This window comes from Rutilus rutilus, assembly GCF_951802725.1.
Source record: "Rutilus rutilus genome assembly, chromosome: 8".
In the NCBI taxonomy this organism is placed as follows: Eukaryota; Metazoa; Chordata; class Actinopteri; order Cypriniformes; family Leuciscidae; genus Rutilus; species Rutilus rutilus.
In genome coordinates this window covers 16,680,548-16,701,323 of record NC_140222.1, presented here as the reverse complement: position 1 = coordinate 16,701,323, position 20,776 = coordinate 16,680,548, and the positions used below count along the sequence as shown (strand labels likewise).

Genomic DNA, 20,776 nt, shown 5'->3' with positions numbered 1-20,776 from the left:
AAATTACTTCAAACACCCTACAGTGTTGTCTGTAAACGTGCTAATTTATTCATTTTACACTTCATTGAGGTCTAAAGTGGGTTTTGAGTTGTTCATCTGCACATATCAACATGCTTTGTTTCTATTTCTTTATGAAATGAAGTGGACACACTGAAATTCACGGAGGGAGAGTCTGTCCACCTGCAGACTGGTATTACTGAAATACAGAAAGATGATGTGATTCTGTGGAAGTTTGAACCTATAAACGCCCTCATAGCCAAAGTTGATGGGCAAACCAATGAGACCAGCGTCTACGATGTTGACGACGAGAGATTCAAAGACAGACTGGAGCTGGACAGTCGAACTGGAGATCTCACCATCACAAACACCAAAAGCAGCGACTCTGGAGTTTATGAAGTACAGATGAAGAGCAGCAATAATGTTTCATACAAGAAATTCAACGTTCTTGTCTGGCGTGAGTAGCTCAAGATAATCACAGTATTGATAGTGCGGTTTACTTTCACATTCACATGTTTCTCCTATACGTTTCTCTCTCTTTGGCAGTGAATACGCTGAAATATACAGTTGGAGATTCTGTGACTCTACAAACGGATGTTTCCGAACTGAAGAATGATGAGCGGATACTGTGGAAGTTTAGCGATAAAGAAACGTTCATAGCTGAACTCAACGCAGCCACCAGTCAGGCTTTATTCTATGAAGGTCCTGATGGGAGATTCAGAGACAGATTACAGTTAAACCAGCGAACTGGAGATCTGACCATCAGGAACATCAGCAGAGCACATTCAGACGTTTATACACTACAAATCACCAGCGGCAAAAAGATCACATGCAAGAGATTCATGGTGATTGCCCACGGTGAGTAACACAATCATATTTAGCACTGTTTTGATGCTTTTAATGCTCTTTACACAGATTATTAATAGTTAAAGACACAAACACGTAACTTTGTTACAAGGGTGCACATTTGTATGAATTCGTACACTGTAAATCAAACAAAAACGTAAGCATGAAGGTCCACCCCTAACCCCATATCTTAACACTTGGGTTTATGCAGATTGTACAAAAACGTATGAATTAGCCACCAATTTGCCCAAAACGTAAAATAGTTACAAATTGTCATGAGTATGTTGAAAAGAAAATTTGAAGATATTTGGGCTATTATTTAATCTGGTGGATAAAGCAAGGAATATAATAAATAAAAGTCCACAACTAGAAGATGATCGACAGGCCATGTTGTCCCCCTCTTTACCCTTCTTTACTCAAACATCAGACTTTTTAATGCAGGAAAGAGGTGGCAACAGTTTACACAGGAATCTTGTGAAAAGAAATAAAAATGTTGGCTGAAATGTCGCTCCAGCTGATAGGAACGTTCTTGGAACTTTAGCTTTCTGGCAAGGTTCTCTCAATGTTCTTAAAGTAACATTAATAGAATGTTTGTTCAAATTTATCTGTTCTTCAATAATGTTCTCAAAACGTTAACATAAAAACATTATTTATATATCGTGCATGGAATGTTTTTCTCAAGTTTTAGTTAGATGTTCGTAAATCTTTCCGGACATTAAAAAAAAATGATTTACCTTTAAATTACTAGACATTATAAAAATCATATTTTGGTAAAGTTTTATCATTTTTAGTTTTAATTTTGAGCATTTGTTAGGTTTTTACATGTATACTAAAGCATTCCTCGCAATCCATTCATTCCTAAAGGGGTCATGGGAAGGATGTGTAACTTTTTTTTTTTTTATTACAACCACATAAACTCCTCGAATCCTGTGTGTGTGTGTGCGTGTGTGTGTGCGTGTGTGTGTGTGTGTGTGTGTGTGTGTGTGTGTGCGTGTGTGCTCGTGGTTCAAGTGCGACAAAAGTCCTAAGGTCTTGGACTACTCCGATGAACACTCAATTTGTTTATTTTTTTAATTTATTTTTAATGAGGGAAAGATGAGGTTTCGGGAATATTAGCAACAAAAAAAAAAAATCCTAGAACATATGTTTTTTTTTTATTCTAGAAAGTTTCGGAATCGTCCAGGTTTGCTTAAATAAATAATTGAAATGTCGGTCCAAATCCAAACCTGTATAGATTATTTATGTAGAGCGCAGAAATCCATCACAATATTGAAGAAAATGTACCCTCTTGACCTCCTAATTAATCAGGTAATCGATGTTACCGTGGCTGTGAGGTCAGATGGATCACCTGTTATAATGTCCATGTTTTTCTCTTTTTTCCGATGCTGCGACAAAATAAAGAGAAGACTGTGTCATCGACGGTGGGAGATTTGGTCGCGCTACACAACGAAACTGAAATACAAGATGATGATCTGATTCTGTGGCTGTTTGGAGCTGAAGACAGACTCATAGCTAAAAGAGAAACAAATAAAAGTGCCTGTGCATATTATGGTGCTGAAGGGAAATTCAAAAACATATTGGATCTGGATCATCAAACTGGATCTCTGATCATAAGAAACATCACAACTGAACATGCCGGAGTCTATAAACTACTGATCATCAGCAGCCGAGAGACTAAATACAAGAGATATAAAGTTACAATCCGTGGTGAGTAACATGGTGATCTTTTCTATTTTGGCTCTGTGTACAGACGCTCTGAAATGAACATATTGCTGTCACGTCTTGTTTTGGTTTTGTTTCATGTCAGTCATGTTTCATGTCTTTGTCATGTGATTCCCTGTTAGTCATGTGATCCTGCCATGTGTTCCCTTATCTGATGTGTCATGCTGTCATTGGTCCATTGTTTCATTGTTCATAGGTGTCCTTTGTCTAGTCATTAGTCTGTATTTAAGCCCTCATGTTTGCCATGTGTCTTTGTCAAGTATTGTTTCCTTTAACCACTGTTTGGTAAAAGTGTCCGTGTCCATGCTTTTGTTTTCTGTTTGATCACGTTTTTGTAAATAAACTGCATTTGGGTTCTCAACAAGCTCACCTTCAGTGGACTACTTTACAATTGCAAGATTTAATATTCTAAATTGTCCTTTAATTTTCTCAATTCTTTATGGTTTGACACTCAACACTGTATTATTGTGAGTGTTTTTGATCGGGTAAGTGTTAGGAATGCTTGTTTTTTAAACATGTTTATTGGCTGAACATTGACACTAAAGTAGCTGTGACATCAACCTTTTTAACTTACAGTATCCTTTGTTTTCTTACAGAGAGAGAGAGAAATACAGACAGCGGGGATGAGCAGGAGGGGATACGCTTAATATAAATATAACTGTGAATTTTTGCACATTTTGTATGACATTATGTAAACAATTTTAGAGAATTTATAATTGACTATTATTTTAATTAGGTGCTTGTGAACATAACAAATGTGATCATAACTTGGTTCAAATGGTTAATCTATATTTTTTTATGTTATATATTTATGAATTTATTTTACTACAGTCCTTAACTTGTTAGTGTATGGACCTTATATGTACTGTATAGCAGTGATTTGTTACTGTGTTATGTATTAGACAGTGCTATATTTCATATTCATACTGCCTGACTCTTGTCATTGGACAATGATTTATAATTGGTACTATTATACATTTTGATATTAATGATGTCCTAATGAGTCTGGTTCAAGGTTTATTCCATGTCTGTTTTTTTTATGGTCTTGCTTTTTTTATTCCACTGCTTTTGTGTGTGTGTTCCTTGGATAAATGGCTTTTGTTTTATTCACATTTCCAAGTCATTTGTATAAAATTCTGCTCAATTAATAAAAGGTCATATAAGATATAGATACATACTGCTGGTATTAATATCTAAATCTGCCTATGCGTGTCAGAGTAGCTTTTAAACCAGCCTGAGAGTTATTTTCTGCTTTTTAATTTTCTAGTCTGTCTTTTGTTTAACTGTGTCTTGTGCTCATGTTATGTGTTTATAATTTGTCTGAAATGATGTCAGTGTCTAGCACTTTGGCTAACCTCGGTTGTTTTAAATGTGCTTTACAAATAAAATTGCCTTGAATTAATATCTGTTTGTAAACCACAATCTGATGAAGTCTTTTCTGGAAAGATAGCAAAAACTAAAATATTCTCTAGTTTAATTCAATAAAATAGTCAATTAATTCCCATTAAGGTAGAGTCAAAATAACCATTGTTTGTCACTATTGATAGTGGATCTTTTTTGCCCACAAAATTTCCCCAAAATGTTGTTATACAGACCTTTTTTTTTTAACCAGTGAGCAAAACAATTTTACCTACTTGATATTTTGCTCTCCTTAAATGCAAAAATTAATCTAAAAAAATACATTTTTGTGAACTCATTAATTCATATATATTTCCACTACGATGTACAGCATATGTTCATTGTTGTTGGTTTCTCAGGGACCAATCAGTGACCAGCCATTACTCATATTAGAAAAATTAATTTGTTTCCAATGACCACAAGTTCTGAAGGAGTTAATATGTCAAGACCATTACGTATAAACTATTTAAATTTCCACTTAAAAAAATAACTTAAAATAGTTAAGTGCTCTACTAAATGTATTTATTGTTTTTGATTAAACTGGATTAAAGAAGGTCACAAATCTTTAAAATGATTCAAAAGCAGCCCAAGATTAGATGTAAAGTTTATTGTAAATATTGTTTGCCATTGCAGATGTTAAGCGCTGATAAATGGAGGATGTTTTTCTTTCATCTTCTCAGTTTTTCCACTTATCCAATGATCTGAAATGAACAAAATGGCACAAGAAATATGAAATAAAAACAGTATTATAAGATACAGTCATGACATTGATTGCTTGTTAGTTACTGTAAAGTTTTATTATAATCATGATATAATTGCACTTACTCCACTAATCCAGCTGCTGTAGGCAGACACACGAGTGAAGACTGTTGGCTTCTGGTAGGCATTACAACCCAATGATGACACAAAGCTGGCCACACCATGGACGACGTACTGACCGCTGACCTGACAGTTCAGAGGACCGCCAGAGTCACCCTAAAAACAACACAACAGGAGACAAAATTAGACATTTTACTGCAGTATGAAGCAGTTCATGATCTGTTTGCCAGCCAGTCTTTCTCACATTGCATCCAGACAAGCTGCCGCCACCAGCGCACACCATAGTGTTCTTCATGGTGCTTCCCCACCAGTCGCTACGAGAGCAGGTACTGTGGGCCACCACGGGCAGGTAGGCCTGTTTCAGCTGAGCGGAGAGTGACCCACCAGCTAAATGAAGATCACATCCATGAGAGGAAGGAATCAGGAATCAGATCATTCAATCAGATCATGGATGTTGTGTTGATGATGTAAGTCCGGGTAGTTATGCATGAAACTTATGTCAAAAACTCAATAGAGTCAAGTATGCTGCTTTGATATTATCTGTAATTGTAGATATACAGTAGTTGCATGTGTGGCATTAAATTGAAATGCGTAATTGTTGATATATGATGTGTTTACTGTCATTAGTGCAAACAATAAGGCAGCACTTTATTTTAAGGGGACGTAGTTACACTTTACTACATGTACTTTTACATGTACTTTTACTTTTACATGTACTACTATAGTAATAACAGTAAATTATGCATAATTACAAGTAACTAAGCCTAAACCAAACCCAGTAACACTTTATTTTACAGTGTCCTTGTTACATGTACTTAGCATAGTAATACTAACCCTAACAGTAATTATGCATAATTACAAGCAAATAACCCTCAACCAAATCCGATTCCTACCCTAACCCAATAGTAAGTACATGTAGTTGCTTAATATTACTCAGTACTTAAATATAATTACAATGACACTTAAAATAAAGTGAAGGGGGTGGATTGGAATCCACTGCTGCTTCAATGTATATGTAATGAGTGAGTATAATCAAGGTATTAATCAATATTTTTCCTTCTAAATATCAAATGAGTTATATGACTTCTCTGGAGATTTTACTTTGTTATAGAAGTTACCAGTGTGATTACTGAAATGTTCTTTTCATATATTTTTTAACGTCTGTATTTGATATTTGAATGCAGTAACATTGCTTGCCTATTTATCCCAGTTTTCAGAAATTAAATAGGGACTGGTTTTGTGTTTGAGAAAAGTCTGCAACGTGTTAAAACATATAGGGGTCATTGAAGTCTATAGTTTAAGGGACCATTTCTCAGTTAAAGCCTATATTTTCATTATAGACTAAAATGTAGCTCTCCTTGAGAAAAAACGCATTATCTTGAATTTTTGAGACGAGACTCCTGTAGTTAGAGCCTGGCCAAATCCAACCTTGGAAAAGCTGTGTGTTGGTGTGTGTGTGTTAGTCATCTTGGTTACAGGTTAAGGAACCACTGGCATTATTGGAGATTGACTGAGTTGTTGTTCTGGACATGTTGGTTCCCAGCAACCCCAAATCTGCGACCTGGAAGGTCATGACGTGCCTAACTTCAGGGTCCGAGTGTCAGCTGCATAATCTATGGAGATATGCTTCTGTCTATCTGTATATGTGTGGAAAATTACTATGTTTATCAGCTTAGACCTTGGAAATGGTATAACTGCTCTGATCTTTGTAACTGTAAGGGGCGCGGCCTACAAACTCCTGTGTGAGTCATGAAGCTGACTTCTGCTGATGAAACTGCAAACTATCTTCAGTAAAACTTTTCTTCAATTTTTTATAATTCTGACTCCAGGTCTTCTTTCAAACATCTGGTCCTTGGGTCCTAAACTGTTAACTCCTAACAAAAGTGTAACCCCAAACCCTAACTGTAAGTAGTTAGTGTAGTAGGATACTTGTTTAAGTGAGTACAATATAAATACATCACCTTAAAATAAAGTGTAACCAAAAATAATTAAATAATAAATAGAGAAGGTGGTCTGACTGAACCCTGAGTGGAGAAAAAAATATTGAACTGAGTACATTAAATGGTCGAGACATATATTACAGTAAAGGTATTTACTTTTTACATTCATGTAAGATATGTTTAATCGGCTTGGCAATATTATTGTTATTTGTGATTCTGTAACTGTCACCACATATTGTGTTGTATATACGTACCCAGAAGCCACACTGTTTCTGATCTAGTTGGGGTGGATGATGACTTGACTGACGGTCATGTACTGCTCGCGACCCTCGTGGTTGTAGATGTCATGGTCGCCCAGGACAACACGCCAAGTTCTCGAGCTGCACAGAAAACAAGTTCAGAAACACATAAGTAGAGTAAGGAACAAGTGGACACTTTTTATTAACGCCTTATAGGAGCGAAAATTCCATTGGCTAGTCAATCAGTTTGAAAACGGTCACAAATTTAGAAACGCACACTTTTGTTCTGCAGTATGAGTTACAATACTCAAGTGTCACAGTGTCTGTTTGTGTATCACTGGTGTCCACTAGAGGTCCTCGTCTCCACGGTGTCATCCCATTCATGAACTGCATTTTCCACAATCCTTGTCAGTACCAATCACTGTTCATTGCACTCAGCTGTTCCCTGTCATCATTGTACCCAGCTGTTCCCTGTTAATCATTGTTAGTTCTTGTTATATATACCCTTGCCTGTCTAGTGTTTGTCACGGACTCCTTGTCTCATATCATGCCACTTCCGTTCCCTGTATTTCCTGTTTGTGGTCTTGTTTCTTGGATTGATTATTTGGATTTTGACCTCTGCCTGGAAGACTACGATTTTGGATTTACCCTAATAAATCTTTACTGCACTTGGATCTTTCCTTTTCCCGTTCCTTTGTGTGTGGATCGTGACATCAAGTTTACTGTAATTAAGTATTTTTTTTTAGGAATTGTACTTTTTTGAGTATAAAAATATAGTGTAATTTTACTTTTACTTGATTACATTTTAAGTGATGTATCTGTACTTTTACTCCACTATTTTCCTTAATTTTGTGGTCGTTACATGCTTGCTTTAAAATTTTATTTATATCCATCAACGTGATTGGATCGAGTAATTGGTTTCATGACTGTCGTCAAATCAAATTCTGCATAGAAAACTTTGCTGTCTGCTGTTACTCGTGGCTGCAGTGTAAGTGCATTCTTCAAGCATCAATTCAATCGAGATAACAGCGTCTTCCTCTATTATGCTAAGGTACATTTCACATTTCCGCTTACTAAATGATCTTTATATATAGCCTATCTTCAGGGCATGACATTTGGTGTGAGGTTGGGCGTATTGCGTAGAGAAAGGCTTTTCTCTGTTCTTGACACACAGTACAATCTTTTACTCGGGCCTCAATGTCAGCATCTAAATTTGGCCACCACAGGTAACTCCTGACCAGGCCTTTCATCCTCGACACACCTGGGTGAGATTGATGTATAGCTGTCCTTGCTCCGGAACGATGATAAGGCTCCCCACAGCACACACCCGTCTTGAACACTGAGCTTTTGTTGTCTCTGTTTATAAGGTACAAATTCATTTGTATTACTGTGATCAGGCCAACCTTTAAGCACATACTCACACACTCTAAAGAGGACAGGATCTCGAGTTGTCCAGTGCTTGATTTGAGTCCAATGCTTGATTTGCTCTGATGTCGTCAAAGGACTAACAATGCTGTCCAACATCAAGACATGATCCTCCTTCGACTCTTTCTCTGGAATCTCTGGAACAGGAAGACGACTGAGGGCATCTGCATTTCCATCGTCCTTGCCCGCTCTGTAAGAAATGACATACTCATATCCCCCCGACATCGCTGCCCTTCTCATAATTCTTTGTGAGACCATCTGTGGCACAGCTTTGAGTTCATTCAGTAAACTTAGTAAAGGTTTATGGTCTGTAGAGATCACAAATTTACAGCCATACAGATATTTATGGAATTTCTTTACCCTGAACACTACAGCTAAACCCTCCTTCTCCAGCTGTGAGTAGCTTTTTTCTGCTACTGTAAGTGTTCGTGACACAAACCCAATGGGTCTCTCCATTTCATCTGCCATACGATGTGCTAACACGGCTCCCACACCGCTGATGCATCACAAGAAAGCATTAATTCTTTTTTCTCATCATAGTGGATTAACACACGGTTAGACTGCAGTAACTCTTTGGATTTTTTAAAGGCTTCCTCTTGTTCCTCTTTCCAACCCCAGGGGATGTCCTTCTTCAAAAGCCTGTGCAATGGAGCAAGCAGTGTTGAGAGGTTTGGCAGAAACCTGTTGGATGCAGAAATGGATGAATACCAGTGTCACCCACTTTGTGTCCCAGAAAAAAATACTTCCTTTTCCAAGAATTTACACTTTCCCCTTTTCAACCTCAAACCATACTCCTCCAACCGCTGCAACACTTGATCCAGTGTCCTCAAATGCTCCTGATCATCTCGTCCTGTCAGCTAAATATCGTCCAGATATACAGTGACCTCTGGAATGTCTTTCAGGACCTCTTCCATGTTTCTCTGGAAGATTGTTGGACTGGAACTAACTCCGAAAGGTAATGTGGTGTATGTGAACAATCCTTTGTGTGTATTCACGGTCACATACGGATTTGAAGTCTTATCTAACAGAATTTGTTGATATGCATGCCATGACTCATATTGAACTTTTTTCACCTCCAGCTAAAACTGCAAACATGTCCTCCATTCGAGGGATGGGATACTGCTCCAGTGACGACTCTCTGTTAATGGTTACTCTGTAGTCTCCACAAAGTCTTAATACTGACCCATTTGGCTTTAAAACCGGCACAACAGGTGCTGACCACTCTGAGAATTCCACAGGCTCTATAATATGGTCTTTAATCAGGCGATCAAGTTCAGCTTCAACTTTCTCTCTCATAGCAAAAGGCAGTGACCTTGATTTAAAAAAAAAAAAATAGGCTTTGCATCACTTGGTACATGAATCTTAGCAGTGGCTCCTTTTATTGTCCCAAGTTCCTCTTTGAAAACTGTTTCATGTTTCCTTAAGATGTCTTGCAACAACTGTCTTTAATTTTACTCACTTTCTCCCAGCTGAGTTACAGGTCTATGAGCCATGATCGTCCTGATAAATTAGGCCCAGATCCTGCCACCACCACTGCTTCGAGTTTTTTGATAAGCCCTGTTGGATTACATTTTTATTAAAAGTTTAATTTAGTTTTTCCACTGCAATAGTATATAAACTGATAAAGTTTAGTAGACTGATTTCAGATGATTATTGAGTCTCCAGCAAAGAGTCTCCTTTCCTGCCAGACCTGTTTTCTCTATTGTGTTTTAAATAAGTCAGATCACTTGATTCTCACCTTTCGGAGCCCAGACGTTGAATCGTTAGGTTGATTGACTTTCACCTTTTGTCTTTAATGGGTCTGGGATGGCTATTGGAATTGGAGTTCCTGGCCAGTATCAGCATGTGAATAGTTATGCTGATTCAATTGGACTCAGAGTGGGGTGTGTTCCTACTTCATTTGCATGCTTTGTTCAGGGTCTCCACCTCTATGTAATCCCTCCCCCTTGGAATGTATATAACTACAATGCAAACTGTATAATGTTTTAGTTAGACTGATTTGGGAAGAACTGCAGCCGCGTCAACGCAAAGTCCTCAATAAAGAATAACTTTGTTTGAACGTGATCCCCAACGTCTCCTGGTCTCTTGCTTCGACGAAGAAAAAGGTTTTCAACAATTTGCTGCCGTGACCCGGATGGAGAAGAAGGAAACTCAAAGAAACTTCAAGCTCAAAGATCTCAACAAAGCTGACTGAGTTCCAGACTGAATCTTCTGAATCCAGATTGAAAACTTCAAGCTCCAAAAAAGATCTCAAAGACTGAATTTTTCCAGACGGAATCTTTCTCTACAAATGAAAGACTCGGTGAGTTTCACTCCATTAAAAGAACCAATGCAGACCAGTACAAATGTTTTCCTCTGCGCCGTTCAGAGAAGTAGTTAACAAACAGCTGTAGAAGTTTGGTTAACTAAAGATAAGCCTCTAAAGTTTGCTTTTAGAGATGAAATTTACCCTCTGTTGTTGGCAGGGAAGATTAACAGTTACATGTTAATATTGTGTGTTTGCTCTTGCTAGAGAAGACCTATCCTCTGTAAGCTAGAGAAGAGTTAGCGTCATGTGGTAATAAGATTGTACCCTCTGTTTTGTAAGACAATAGAGAAGTTTTAGTGTTTTGTGATTGTTAAGTAACAAAGGAAGTCACAAAATGGTTAGAAGGAATGCTAGGCTGATACCTACAACAGAGAAAGGTGGATTAGCTAGCCCGTTATGGACAGACAATGAGTTTAAGTCTTTGTTAAGAGAGCACATGGACTCCATCGTGACTGAGCCAGTCAGATTGAATTTAACAAAGAAATTTGGCATTGATCCAGAAAAAGTGTGGTCAATTGAAGATTGTAAGAAGGTACTAGGAGAAAGTATTCGCAAGAAAAATGTCAAAGGCATTATCTTCTGTCACAGAGAATTTAGCTTATCCATTGCACAAGAACAAGCTTGTTGTATTGATAAGTTGAAAGATCAGATCAAACAATTGCAGACTCAGGTGTCCTGTCTCAAGACAAACGTGGGCCATAACAAAGCCTCAACCAAATGTGATTTAGAAGACCAACAGTCAGATGAAAGCTATCCTGATTTACAGTCTTTTGATAGTATAGAGGACAAGGTCAATGCAGATGTAAATGCAGATGTAAATGCAGTTGAAGTGTGCGTAGCTAGACAAAAGCCTCAGGGAAAAGGTGTTGATACAGTTCCATTTGCAAACCCCATATTGCAGCCACAAGCAGTCAAAACATCTTTAGTTCCTAAAGATATTGAGAGAATTGCTGAAAGTTTGCCATCAGTGCAAAGAAATTTTTCTGAGTTTAGAAGAGCATTGATCAGCAAAATGCGGCTCTATGATATGACTCTAGCTGAAGTCACTCAGCTAATATCACAGATCTTGACTGAGTCAGAATTCAATGATTTTGAAAGTGCTGTAAACAATTCTGAACTGCAACAAGCCAGTAAAGATGAATTGAGAGAGGAAGTTCTGAAAATTTTAAAGAACATTGTTGGACCAAACGTGGACTGGTCAAAAATAACCAATTGTGTACAGAAGAAGGGTGAGACTGTTTGTGAGTACACAGAACGATTCTGTCAGATCGCTGCCGTTTACAGCGGAATTGCCGACACTCCAGAAAAGGTGTTAGGTGAAAATGGTCCTTTGGTTCGCACATGGTTTCATTGTCTTTTGCCAGAACACAGAAAGGCTTTGCCTTACTTAAACATCACATGGTGTACGAAAACCCTGGAAGACAACTTGGACAGTTTAGCTATTTGGGAAAGAGATTCTGATGTCAAAGAGAGAGTAAGAATTGCAGCAGTTTCTGTTAAGGTCAACTCAGAGAAGCCAAAGAAACGCAAAAGTCCTAGAGAAGCCAGTTGTTCTTACTGTGGCAAGCACGGACATTTTGGAAAAGAATGTAGAAAAAACAAAAATAACTTAAGGCAAGTTAACAATGTTATGCAGCTCTTACTACATTTGTTTGCTACTTTGAAGCAACCCCTCCCCTCGTCATTGGACTCGTGGGTAAGCTTTTTGAGGTTTTAACCATTTGGGCTGTGATTGCTTAATCTCCCCAGTAACTTACAACAAAGATGAAAGACTTAAGCCGCTTTTCCACCGAAATTACCCGGAACAATTTGTCCCAGGAACTTTTTTCCCAGGAACCTTTTTTGCCCCAGACCGGTTGCTTTCTGCGTTTACACCGCGGTCTAAAGTACCGGGAATATAAACTGCGCACAACTGCTCCTCCCAGTCTGCGACGGACAGTAATCAGTTTTGAGCGCCACATTTATAAGTATGGAGGAGATTCAAACTGTGCTGCAGTTATTGGTTTACTAACGAGGTAATTAACATAACAAAATAGACGAGCACTGATACTAAAGCGTGTTCAGAAAGCTCGTATGCGTATAAAATTAGACAAGGTACGTTGTGAGATGACTGGGACGAACGCGCAAAAATTTCCTTTTGCGCAAATACTCTTAAAAAAAGCCTGAACCCCGTCTATCAATCATAAATAGTGACAGTCTTGTAAATAGTTGTTTGTTACCAACCTCAATGCGCTATTTCAATCCTGTTATAGTAAATTTGTAACATGGTTTGCCTTGCAATAGATGACAATGTGTAAACATAATGACTTAATATTAAAAGCTGTGGCAGAAAAGAGACGAGCACTGATAAAGCGTGTTCAGAGCTCGTAATGCTAACGTTAGATATAAAATTGTATGTTATCAGCTATTGCGGACATTGGCCGTGAGATGGCTGTGACGAGCGCGCAGAAAGTTTCCTCTTCCACAAATACCCAAATAATAAAGCCTGAAACTCGTCGCCAGTCCCCCAGTTTGTTTTATTAAATTCCATATTTGCAGACAGACAACTTTACTGCATGAAGCCACTTTTTAAAAGGGAGGTTAAAAATAAAGAAAATGCTGCGTGGAGTCATCCAACCAAAATGCGGCGTGAACACAACCAATCAGCTTGTGCAGCGCACAAGTCCCACCCCTGAAAGTTCCTGAACTTTGAAAAAGTACTACCTCGTGAGCAGGGACTATCGGAGGGGGAAATATTTACCCGGAACTTCATTTAGACCCTGGTTCCTGCGGTGTAAACACATCGAGTACCAGCCCAAAGTTCCTAGTTCCTGGGGAAAGTTCCTGCGGTGGAAACGCGGCTTTAGTGACTGTCACAGCCTTTGTTTGGGGGACATTCAGAAAACTCACAGCCTTAAATGCTATGCCATAGAATATTGCAGTCAGACAACCATCCTCTGTTAATGATGTTTATTAGGACTGATGTTTCACTGGAGAATGGAAATGTGCAAATTTTCTCACACACTGTACAGTGTGTACACAACACAGGGACAGAATAGGACACGGACAAGTGAGGTGCCCTGGGAGGAACTGACGCAACAGGCTTCGGGGGTGAACCCAGGGTGAAGACACTACCTCATAGGCCTTTCCCGATTTAGTCCATCCTTACCTCACTGGTCCATAGGTGTCAAATAAATTAAGAAATAGGGAAAGAATGAAACGACAACAGTAGACTCTGAAAACGATAGAACCATAGTGTTTAAACTGCTACAACCGTAGTGTTTGAAGAAATACTGCTCTCTGTTTTTCTGTTTTTCTTTCTTAAGGGCCTTACACACCGGGACGAATATCGGCGCGCGTTATTCGCCAGCGTTTTTCAACGCGTTTTTTGTGTTCACACCCAAGCGATTTTCGCTGACGATGAGCCGAGTGAACATGCAAATTCATTCCCTGACATTAGATGGCGCGATTGTCAAACGTTCGTGGGAAAAAGTTACAAGCCTATGTACATGAAAGACAATTAAGTAAAATGAAACTCACCATCAAGGCCCATTTGCTCTGCAATACCACTCCATAACAGTTCTCTTTTATCAAGATTTTTGTAGTCGCGTTTGTCATATAGTTCTTTATGTTCCGACACCAACGAGGCCAGCAGCTCTACATTCATCTTGCCTTGCATCTTCCTCGTCTTATTTCTTCCCAGCAGTGTAGACGCTATCTTCTTCGCCTGTATGTGTGCTCGGCAAGACCGTTTTGTGTTTGAGCGCCCCCAAGTTGTGTTTTACTGTAACTTCAGAAGCTCCAGACACGTGAGCAAAAGCGCCAATCTCATTGGTCGGATAGTTTTTGACGCGGCGCGTCAAACCAAAAAAACGAACCCGAGGCGTTTTTTAAAAAATGACGCTTTTACGCGTGGCGTTTTTCGCGTCGGTGTGCACACTCACATTGGCGCCCTTTGTTTAGTCACGAGGCGTTAAACGTCGGCGAATATCGCGCGCGAAATTCGTCCCGGTGTGAACAGGCCTTTACAGTGTGCAGATAAAACTTGATGGCTGTCCCGAGATCTATATGCGAAGACCTCCTCACCTGCATATGAAGCCACAACCTCAAGAAGACAACCAGACCTACTGCTGAACGAACTATCACCAAAGAAAATGAAAAATACACAACGCAGAGAAAATTCACGGACCCTAGTTGCATGTTATGTTTCTGTGTCAGCATGCAATTACAGATGAACAACACAGATCATGTTTGTGCCTGTAACTTTTTCAAGTTACAAGAATGAACTTTTAAGTGTACTTTGATAAAAGTTAGACTTAAAACCACTATACGATCAAATGACTTATGGAAGGATGAAGTCTATGCATGAATATTGCTGTTCTGCTGTTTCTTTGTTTTCTTGTATTACTCGTATGTGTTGATGTCTTCGCAAGCAGAAACCTAGTGTAAAGCATCACCTCAGATTTCCATGAACAAGCCTCATGAGGGACGAGTCATCAGAGCGACTCTACGTGGGAAATGGACGCTACAGGAAACAGACTTCACAGCTATTCAGGCGCCATGGACTTTCAAGAATTCCACTCTTATGCTACATGGTTTTCTGTGTAATCATGTAGTTTATATGACATTTTACACCCTGCGTCGCAGGTGTCAACAGTTATGGTTTTGAGAAGAACTATGACACTCATGTAAATCAAGGACACAACACAGAATAAGTTACACGTGCCTGTAATTTACACAAGTTACAAGAATTAACTTTTAAGTGTATAAATTTGTATTTTTGTGAGAGTTATTAGAACTCTCAAAGGGGGAAGTGTTGGATTACATTTTTATTAAAAGTTTAATTTAGTTTTTCCACTGCAATAGTATATAAACTGATAAAGTTTAGTAGACTGATTTCAGATGATTATTGAGTCTCCAGCAAAGAGTCTCCTTTCCTGCCAGACCTGTTTTCTCTATTGTGTTTTAAATAAGTCAGATCACTTGATTCTCACCTTTCGGAGCCCAGACGTTGAATCGTTAGGTTGATTGACTTTCACCTTTTGTCTTTAATGGGTCTGGGATGGCTATTGGAATTGGAGTTCCTGGCCAGTATCAGCATGTGAATAGTTATGCTGATTCAATTGGACTCAGAGTGGGGTGTGTTCCTACTTCATTTGCATGCTTTGTTCAGGGTCTCCACCTCTATGTAATCCCTCCCCCTTGGAATGTATATAACTACAATGCAAACTGTATATACTTTAGACTGATTTGGGAAGAACTGCAGCCGCGTCAACGCAAAGTCCTCAATAAAGAATAACTTTGTTTGAACGTGATCCCCAACGTCTCCTGGTCTCTTGCTTCGACGAAGAAAAAGGTTTTCAACAGCCCCTTTGTGTTAGACTTTAACCTTGGTGGTGCCTAGAACATGCACTGACTGTCTAGTGTATGTTTTTAAAATGAGAGAGCTTGTTTTGAGTTCAGGCAAGTTCTTTTTAGCTTCCATTTTTCCTTAGTCCATCTTAGAAGACAGTCACACTACATCCAGTGTCAATCTCAAACTTCACAGGGCATTCATTTACAACCAGTGTCTGCGTAATAGGGGGTACATGGGGCTGTGGTGTCACTATGAAACTTCTTCAGACTGATCTTCCTCCTCTTCTTGAAGATAATTTGCCCTCTTTGATTGATTTCCTCTCCCCCATTTCCAAGATGTCCTTTCTTTATCAACACCGGTTTCATTCTACATATTCTTTGTCCAATTTTACCACAATTATAAAAAAAATTCTTCAGTATCAGCAAATCTCGAGTATTTTGGCCCATGGTTACTTCCACCACATCGATAGCACATTCCTGTAACCCTCAACTTACTCTTTTCTCCTGTGTCCATCTTGAAAACTGTGCTACCCATTCGATTTCCTTTATCTTTATGCAAATCAGCCATATCCTTATTAGCAGCCTCATTAGCCTGAGCTTTCTTTAGCGCTGTCTCAAACGTCAGTCCATCCTCAGCCAATAATCGCAGTTGTATGCTGTCATCATTAACACCACACACTAATCCAGTGGCGTGCACAGACCTCCTCCAGGGCAGGGGCGGAAGGACCAAAAAGGGCACTTTTTTTAAAAAACGTTAAAAACTGTATTTAAAGCAGTCCTGTCTGTTGTGTTTTTATATATTTTAATGATTTCCTCACAATTATTTGGAAGATCTCGCTCGATGGAGAGCAGCAGTAGGTCAGAGAGCCTCTCTTCATTACCAATGAAATTTAAGATGGTGATACAATTAGAATGCATTACACATTAAACAAAAATAGGTACTAAATATGATTTACTTTACCAAACAAAACAGAGAATCAAGTAAGTAATTATGAGGAATTTATGTTTAGTTATGTTGATGTTATAAGTTTTATGTAGGCTATGTATTCATTAAAGTGTTAGCTATCATGAAATCAGTAACACTTTACAATAAGGTTTCATTACATTTGTTAACATGACCTAATAAAGAACTACACTTCTACACCATTTATTAATCTTAGTCTTAGTCTAGTGCGATTGTGCGAATGACATTGTCAGACTCAGAATGCGGCTGAAATTAAGTTATACTTTTATGATTGTTAAGCATAACTTACATGCTGCCGCAACTTTTACAGTAGCATGGTAGGATAAATGTAACTTTTCCGTATTAGCTTAATGTTACCTGTTGCCCGTGCAGTTTGAAGACTCGCGTAGACAGTGGGCGAACTGCTGCACACTGTACATAGCGCTGCAGAGGAAACTCCGCCTACCACTTCACCTCCGCCAAATGCTTCCGCCAAAAAAATAAATACATTTAATATTTTTTTGTATTTATTATTGTTAGTGGCAATGGTGTATAAGTGTATTGTTATTTATTATAATATTTATTTTAATAATAATAATAATTTACATTTATCAGAGAGGGGCACAATACATTTTGAGACAAAAGGGGCAGGGGCTTGAGCCCCCCTGGTTCTTCAACATCATTTGCCAGGAAAAAAATGGTTCAATATTTCACAATACTCACCCCATGATTGTGACTTATTATCAAATGGTGTCACGCATCCCACCCCTTATGCACCTTCTGTAAGAATGAAATTGAAGACATCTGTCATTTGTTTTTCTCTTGTAATGTTTCATCATTTTTTTTATTTTATTTTTTTTATTAAAGCTCTTATTGTTTTTCTAAAGTTAATATGAACGGTAATCATTACGGATGTCATTTGTCTTTTTGAAAACCCAAACAAATTTTTAGAATATACTGTTAACTTCTTATCCTTGTGGCAAAGTTTTACTTTCACAAACAAAGGTTTCTTAAGAAATGTCCTACTTTTAATGATTTCTTATGTAAAGTAAAATATTTAATCAAGTCACTAAGAATAACTGATAATAGAAAATGTACTTCTTTTTTTAAAAATATGAGATCTTTCATGTACCATGATTAATATCTGTTTGCTGTTTCTTTTTTTCTCTCTTCTTTGTTTTGTTCCTTCCATTTTTCATTGAGCAAGAATGATTTTACTTGTTTACATTTTTGGAAATGTAAAGAAAAACACACACACACACACACACACACACACACACACACACACACACACACACACACACACACACACACACACACACATATATATATATATATATATATATATATATATATATATATAAGTTTGGGGTCAGTAAGATTTTTTAATGTTTTTAAAAGAAGTATCTTCTGCTCACCAAGGCTGCATTTATTTGATAAAAAACAATACAAATATATTATGACAATTTAAAACGACTGTTTTCTATTTTAATATATTTTAACTGTAATTTATTCCTGTGATCAAAGCTGAATTTTTAGCATCATTACTCCAGTCTTCAGTGTCACATGATCCTTCAGAAATCATTCTAATATGATGGTGTGCTGTTGTTAAAAAGTGACGCAGAGGGTGCCAATACGTGAGTTGGGAGTGAGAACGTGTTGGACTGTAAGTGGAAATGCTCTTGCATTATATAATATCTTAGGAACATGTCAGTTTTTATCAAGTAAAATGGTTTGTTTCTTGTCAAAGCCTTCAGAACATTTGGAATATATGCAACGCGACACATGAGATTATTGTAGCCTATGGCATGTTTTCACTCTTTTTTTTTAAAGACCCCCTTGTGGTGAAAACTTTTAATGTTGTTTAGGGTAGAGTGGGGGAAAAAAACGCCCCCCTTAAGGAAAGTGTGACGTTACAGTGAAACAAAACATAAATGTGACTAGAATTGCCATCCCGGTTTTGAGTGACTATGGCAGGAGTTATTCACCAAATATTAAAATTGCTCAGCCTTCATAATTAATTAGCATTTTGACTGAAAATATTTTTGTACAAAGGGGGCCCAGCGGTGGGGTAAAAGTAAAACGCCCCCCCAAGGTGGGGTAAAATGCCCCCTTTCTTTCCAACCAGTTTGGTTCATAGATCAACAGCAAAATTAACAGACAATAGTTTTTAATCTCTAAAGGTAAAAGGCAAGTAATGTATCAACGTGTATATATATATTAATATGTATTTCAGCAATGTCCAAAATAGCCAAATTGAACTACCTTCCATCAGTGAGCTAACTTTGCTAGCAAGCTAGCTAGTTAATGCTCACTTGAGGTAATTTTTTCATGTTTTGTTCAAATATTTAGATTTTACCACCTAGTTATACTGCATTAAGTGTAAAACAAAGGATTTGATAGACATAAATATTTTATTATAGTAATTATGATAGAGAGAAACTATGTCCCCAGGGGGGGCGTTTTACCCCTCAGCGTAGGGGTTTTACCCCACAAGCTATGACTTTTTAAAAAAATGTTTAATTTTTTAAATATAATTATATTCCTTATAAATAATTATGATCTCAAACTACAGACTTCACTATTCATCTATCATACATCACTGCGATATCCTGCAGAACAATATTCTCTTAAACACTTACTAATATCTGAAAATTATAGCATTTACCATGTAATCCTCTTGTCTTCAAATATGTCGCTGATGTCAGCTTCTCCATAGAGATTTGTATATCCCCGTTATCAACGTAGTGCATAGCAACAGTAAAAATGTATCTTGACTACTTTTAGTGATCATTTTGGGAAAAACAGGTGGGGGGCGTTTTCCCCCACTCTACCCTATACTGTATGTCTATGTGGTGTTTTTAAAATGCTTAAAGACAAACCATGTGTAAATTCATAAGTGAAAAAAGACATTCTCAAAAATGCGGTTTGAAATGTTTTTTTCTGACGTCACGTCACAAACTAAACTACCTACCGTAAACTATACTGTAAGCAATGACAGCAGCAATCTGAGCTGGTGTGAGTGCGTGGAGGTGGGGCTAATTAGCATATTAATGAATCTGCACATACTAAATGAAGCAAGGGTGTAATTACATTCAAGCTATTTTAATACATGAATTTTTTTTTTTTTCACATGAAAAAACATATAGCCTATGTAATATGGCTTTAGAACAATAAGAGTGAGTAAATCACTGAATGTTCATTTTTCCCATAGACAGTCACAGAAAAATAAGTTGTGAAGGAGTAAATAAAGTCCAAGTGAATGAAAGCCGTCATATGTAAATAATTATGGAATATGGCAGTGCTTTACATGAGTACATTACAGTGGAACATTTTATGTTTTTGAAATCATCTGAGTTTTCATGAATGTAGCATAACTTTTTTATTATTATATAAGCATCTGCCTATTGTTGGATTGGATGATGTTTTCTGAACTTTGACACCATTAGTGCTTTAGTTTGCACTTGCACTGACTCAGCTTTAGTACTTACAGTAATGTGGTATATGATATCATATCGTGTTGTGTTTTGTAAGTAAAATTTATTGGTGATTGAAAAAAAATCCCATTGTTTTTCCTTATACATATAATTTATGTCATTTTATTTTTTAAACAACTGAGTCCTGGTGTCCACTACAGAGGACATAGCATAACATATGAATAAAATATTATTTTTCAAAAAAGTTTTTTTTTTTACCATTTGTTTATTGTGCTCTAGTCTAAGACATGGAAAAAAACTAAATTCAAAAAACTTTTTTTTTTTTCCTGGGTCTCAGGAGGATGTGATCTTTCTGTCATCTGTCATGA

At 37.6% G+C, this 20,776-nt stretch overlaps 3 protein-coding genes across 3 annotated transcripts in view; 1 reads left to right on the top strand and 2 right to left on the bottom strand.

Annotated features, from left to right (window-relative positions):
• LOC311295870 (elastase-1-like) overlaps window positions 1-7,076 on the bottom strand; it is a 199,550-nt gene extending 192,474 nt beyond the window's left edge. The window contains exon 1 of the mRNA XM_084417410.1: window positions 6,977-7,076. The gene's annotated coding sequence lies outside the window, so the exon portion shown is untranslated. The remainder of the gene's footprint in view (window positions 1-6,976) is intronic.
• The window catches only part of LOC311295608 (uncharacterized protein), a gene marked incomplete at its 3' end in the record, with an annotated part of 334,919 nt that overhangs the window by 4,495 nt on the left and 309,648 nt on the right, over window positions 1-20,776 (top strand). The window contains exons 6-8 of the mRNA XM_084417074.1: window positions 143-454; window positions 544-855; window positions 2,245-2,550. Coding sequence (XP_084273200.1) covers window positions 143-454; window positions 544-855; window positions 2,245-2,550 — 930 coding nt within the window. The remainder of the gene's footprint in view (window positions 1-142; window positions 455-543; window positions 856-2,244; window positions 2,551-20,776) is intronic.
• The window catches only part of LOC311295867 (elastase-1-like), a 304,045-nt gene continuing 287,824 nt past the window's right edge, over window positions 4,556-20,776 (bottom strand). Inside the window, exons 7-8 of the mRNA XM_084417405.1 lie at window positions 4,789-4,938; window positions 4,556-4,664 (exon numbers count right to left, since the gene is read on the bottom strand). Coding sequence (XP_084273531.1) covers window positions 4,653-4,664; window positions 4,789-4,938 — 162 coding nt within the window. The 3' untranslated portion in view covers window positions 4,556-4,652. The remainder of the gene's footprint in view (window positions 4,665-4,788; window positions 4,939-20,776) is intronic.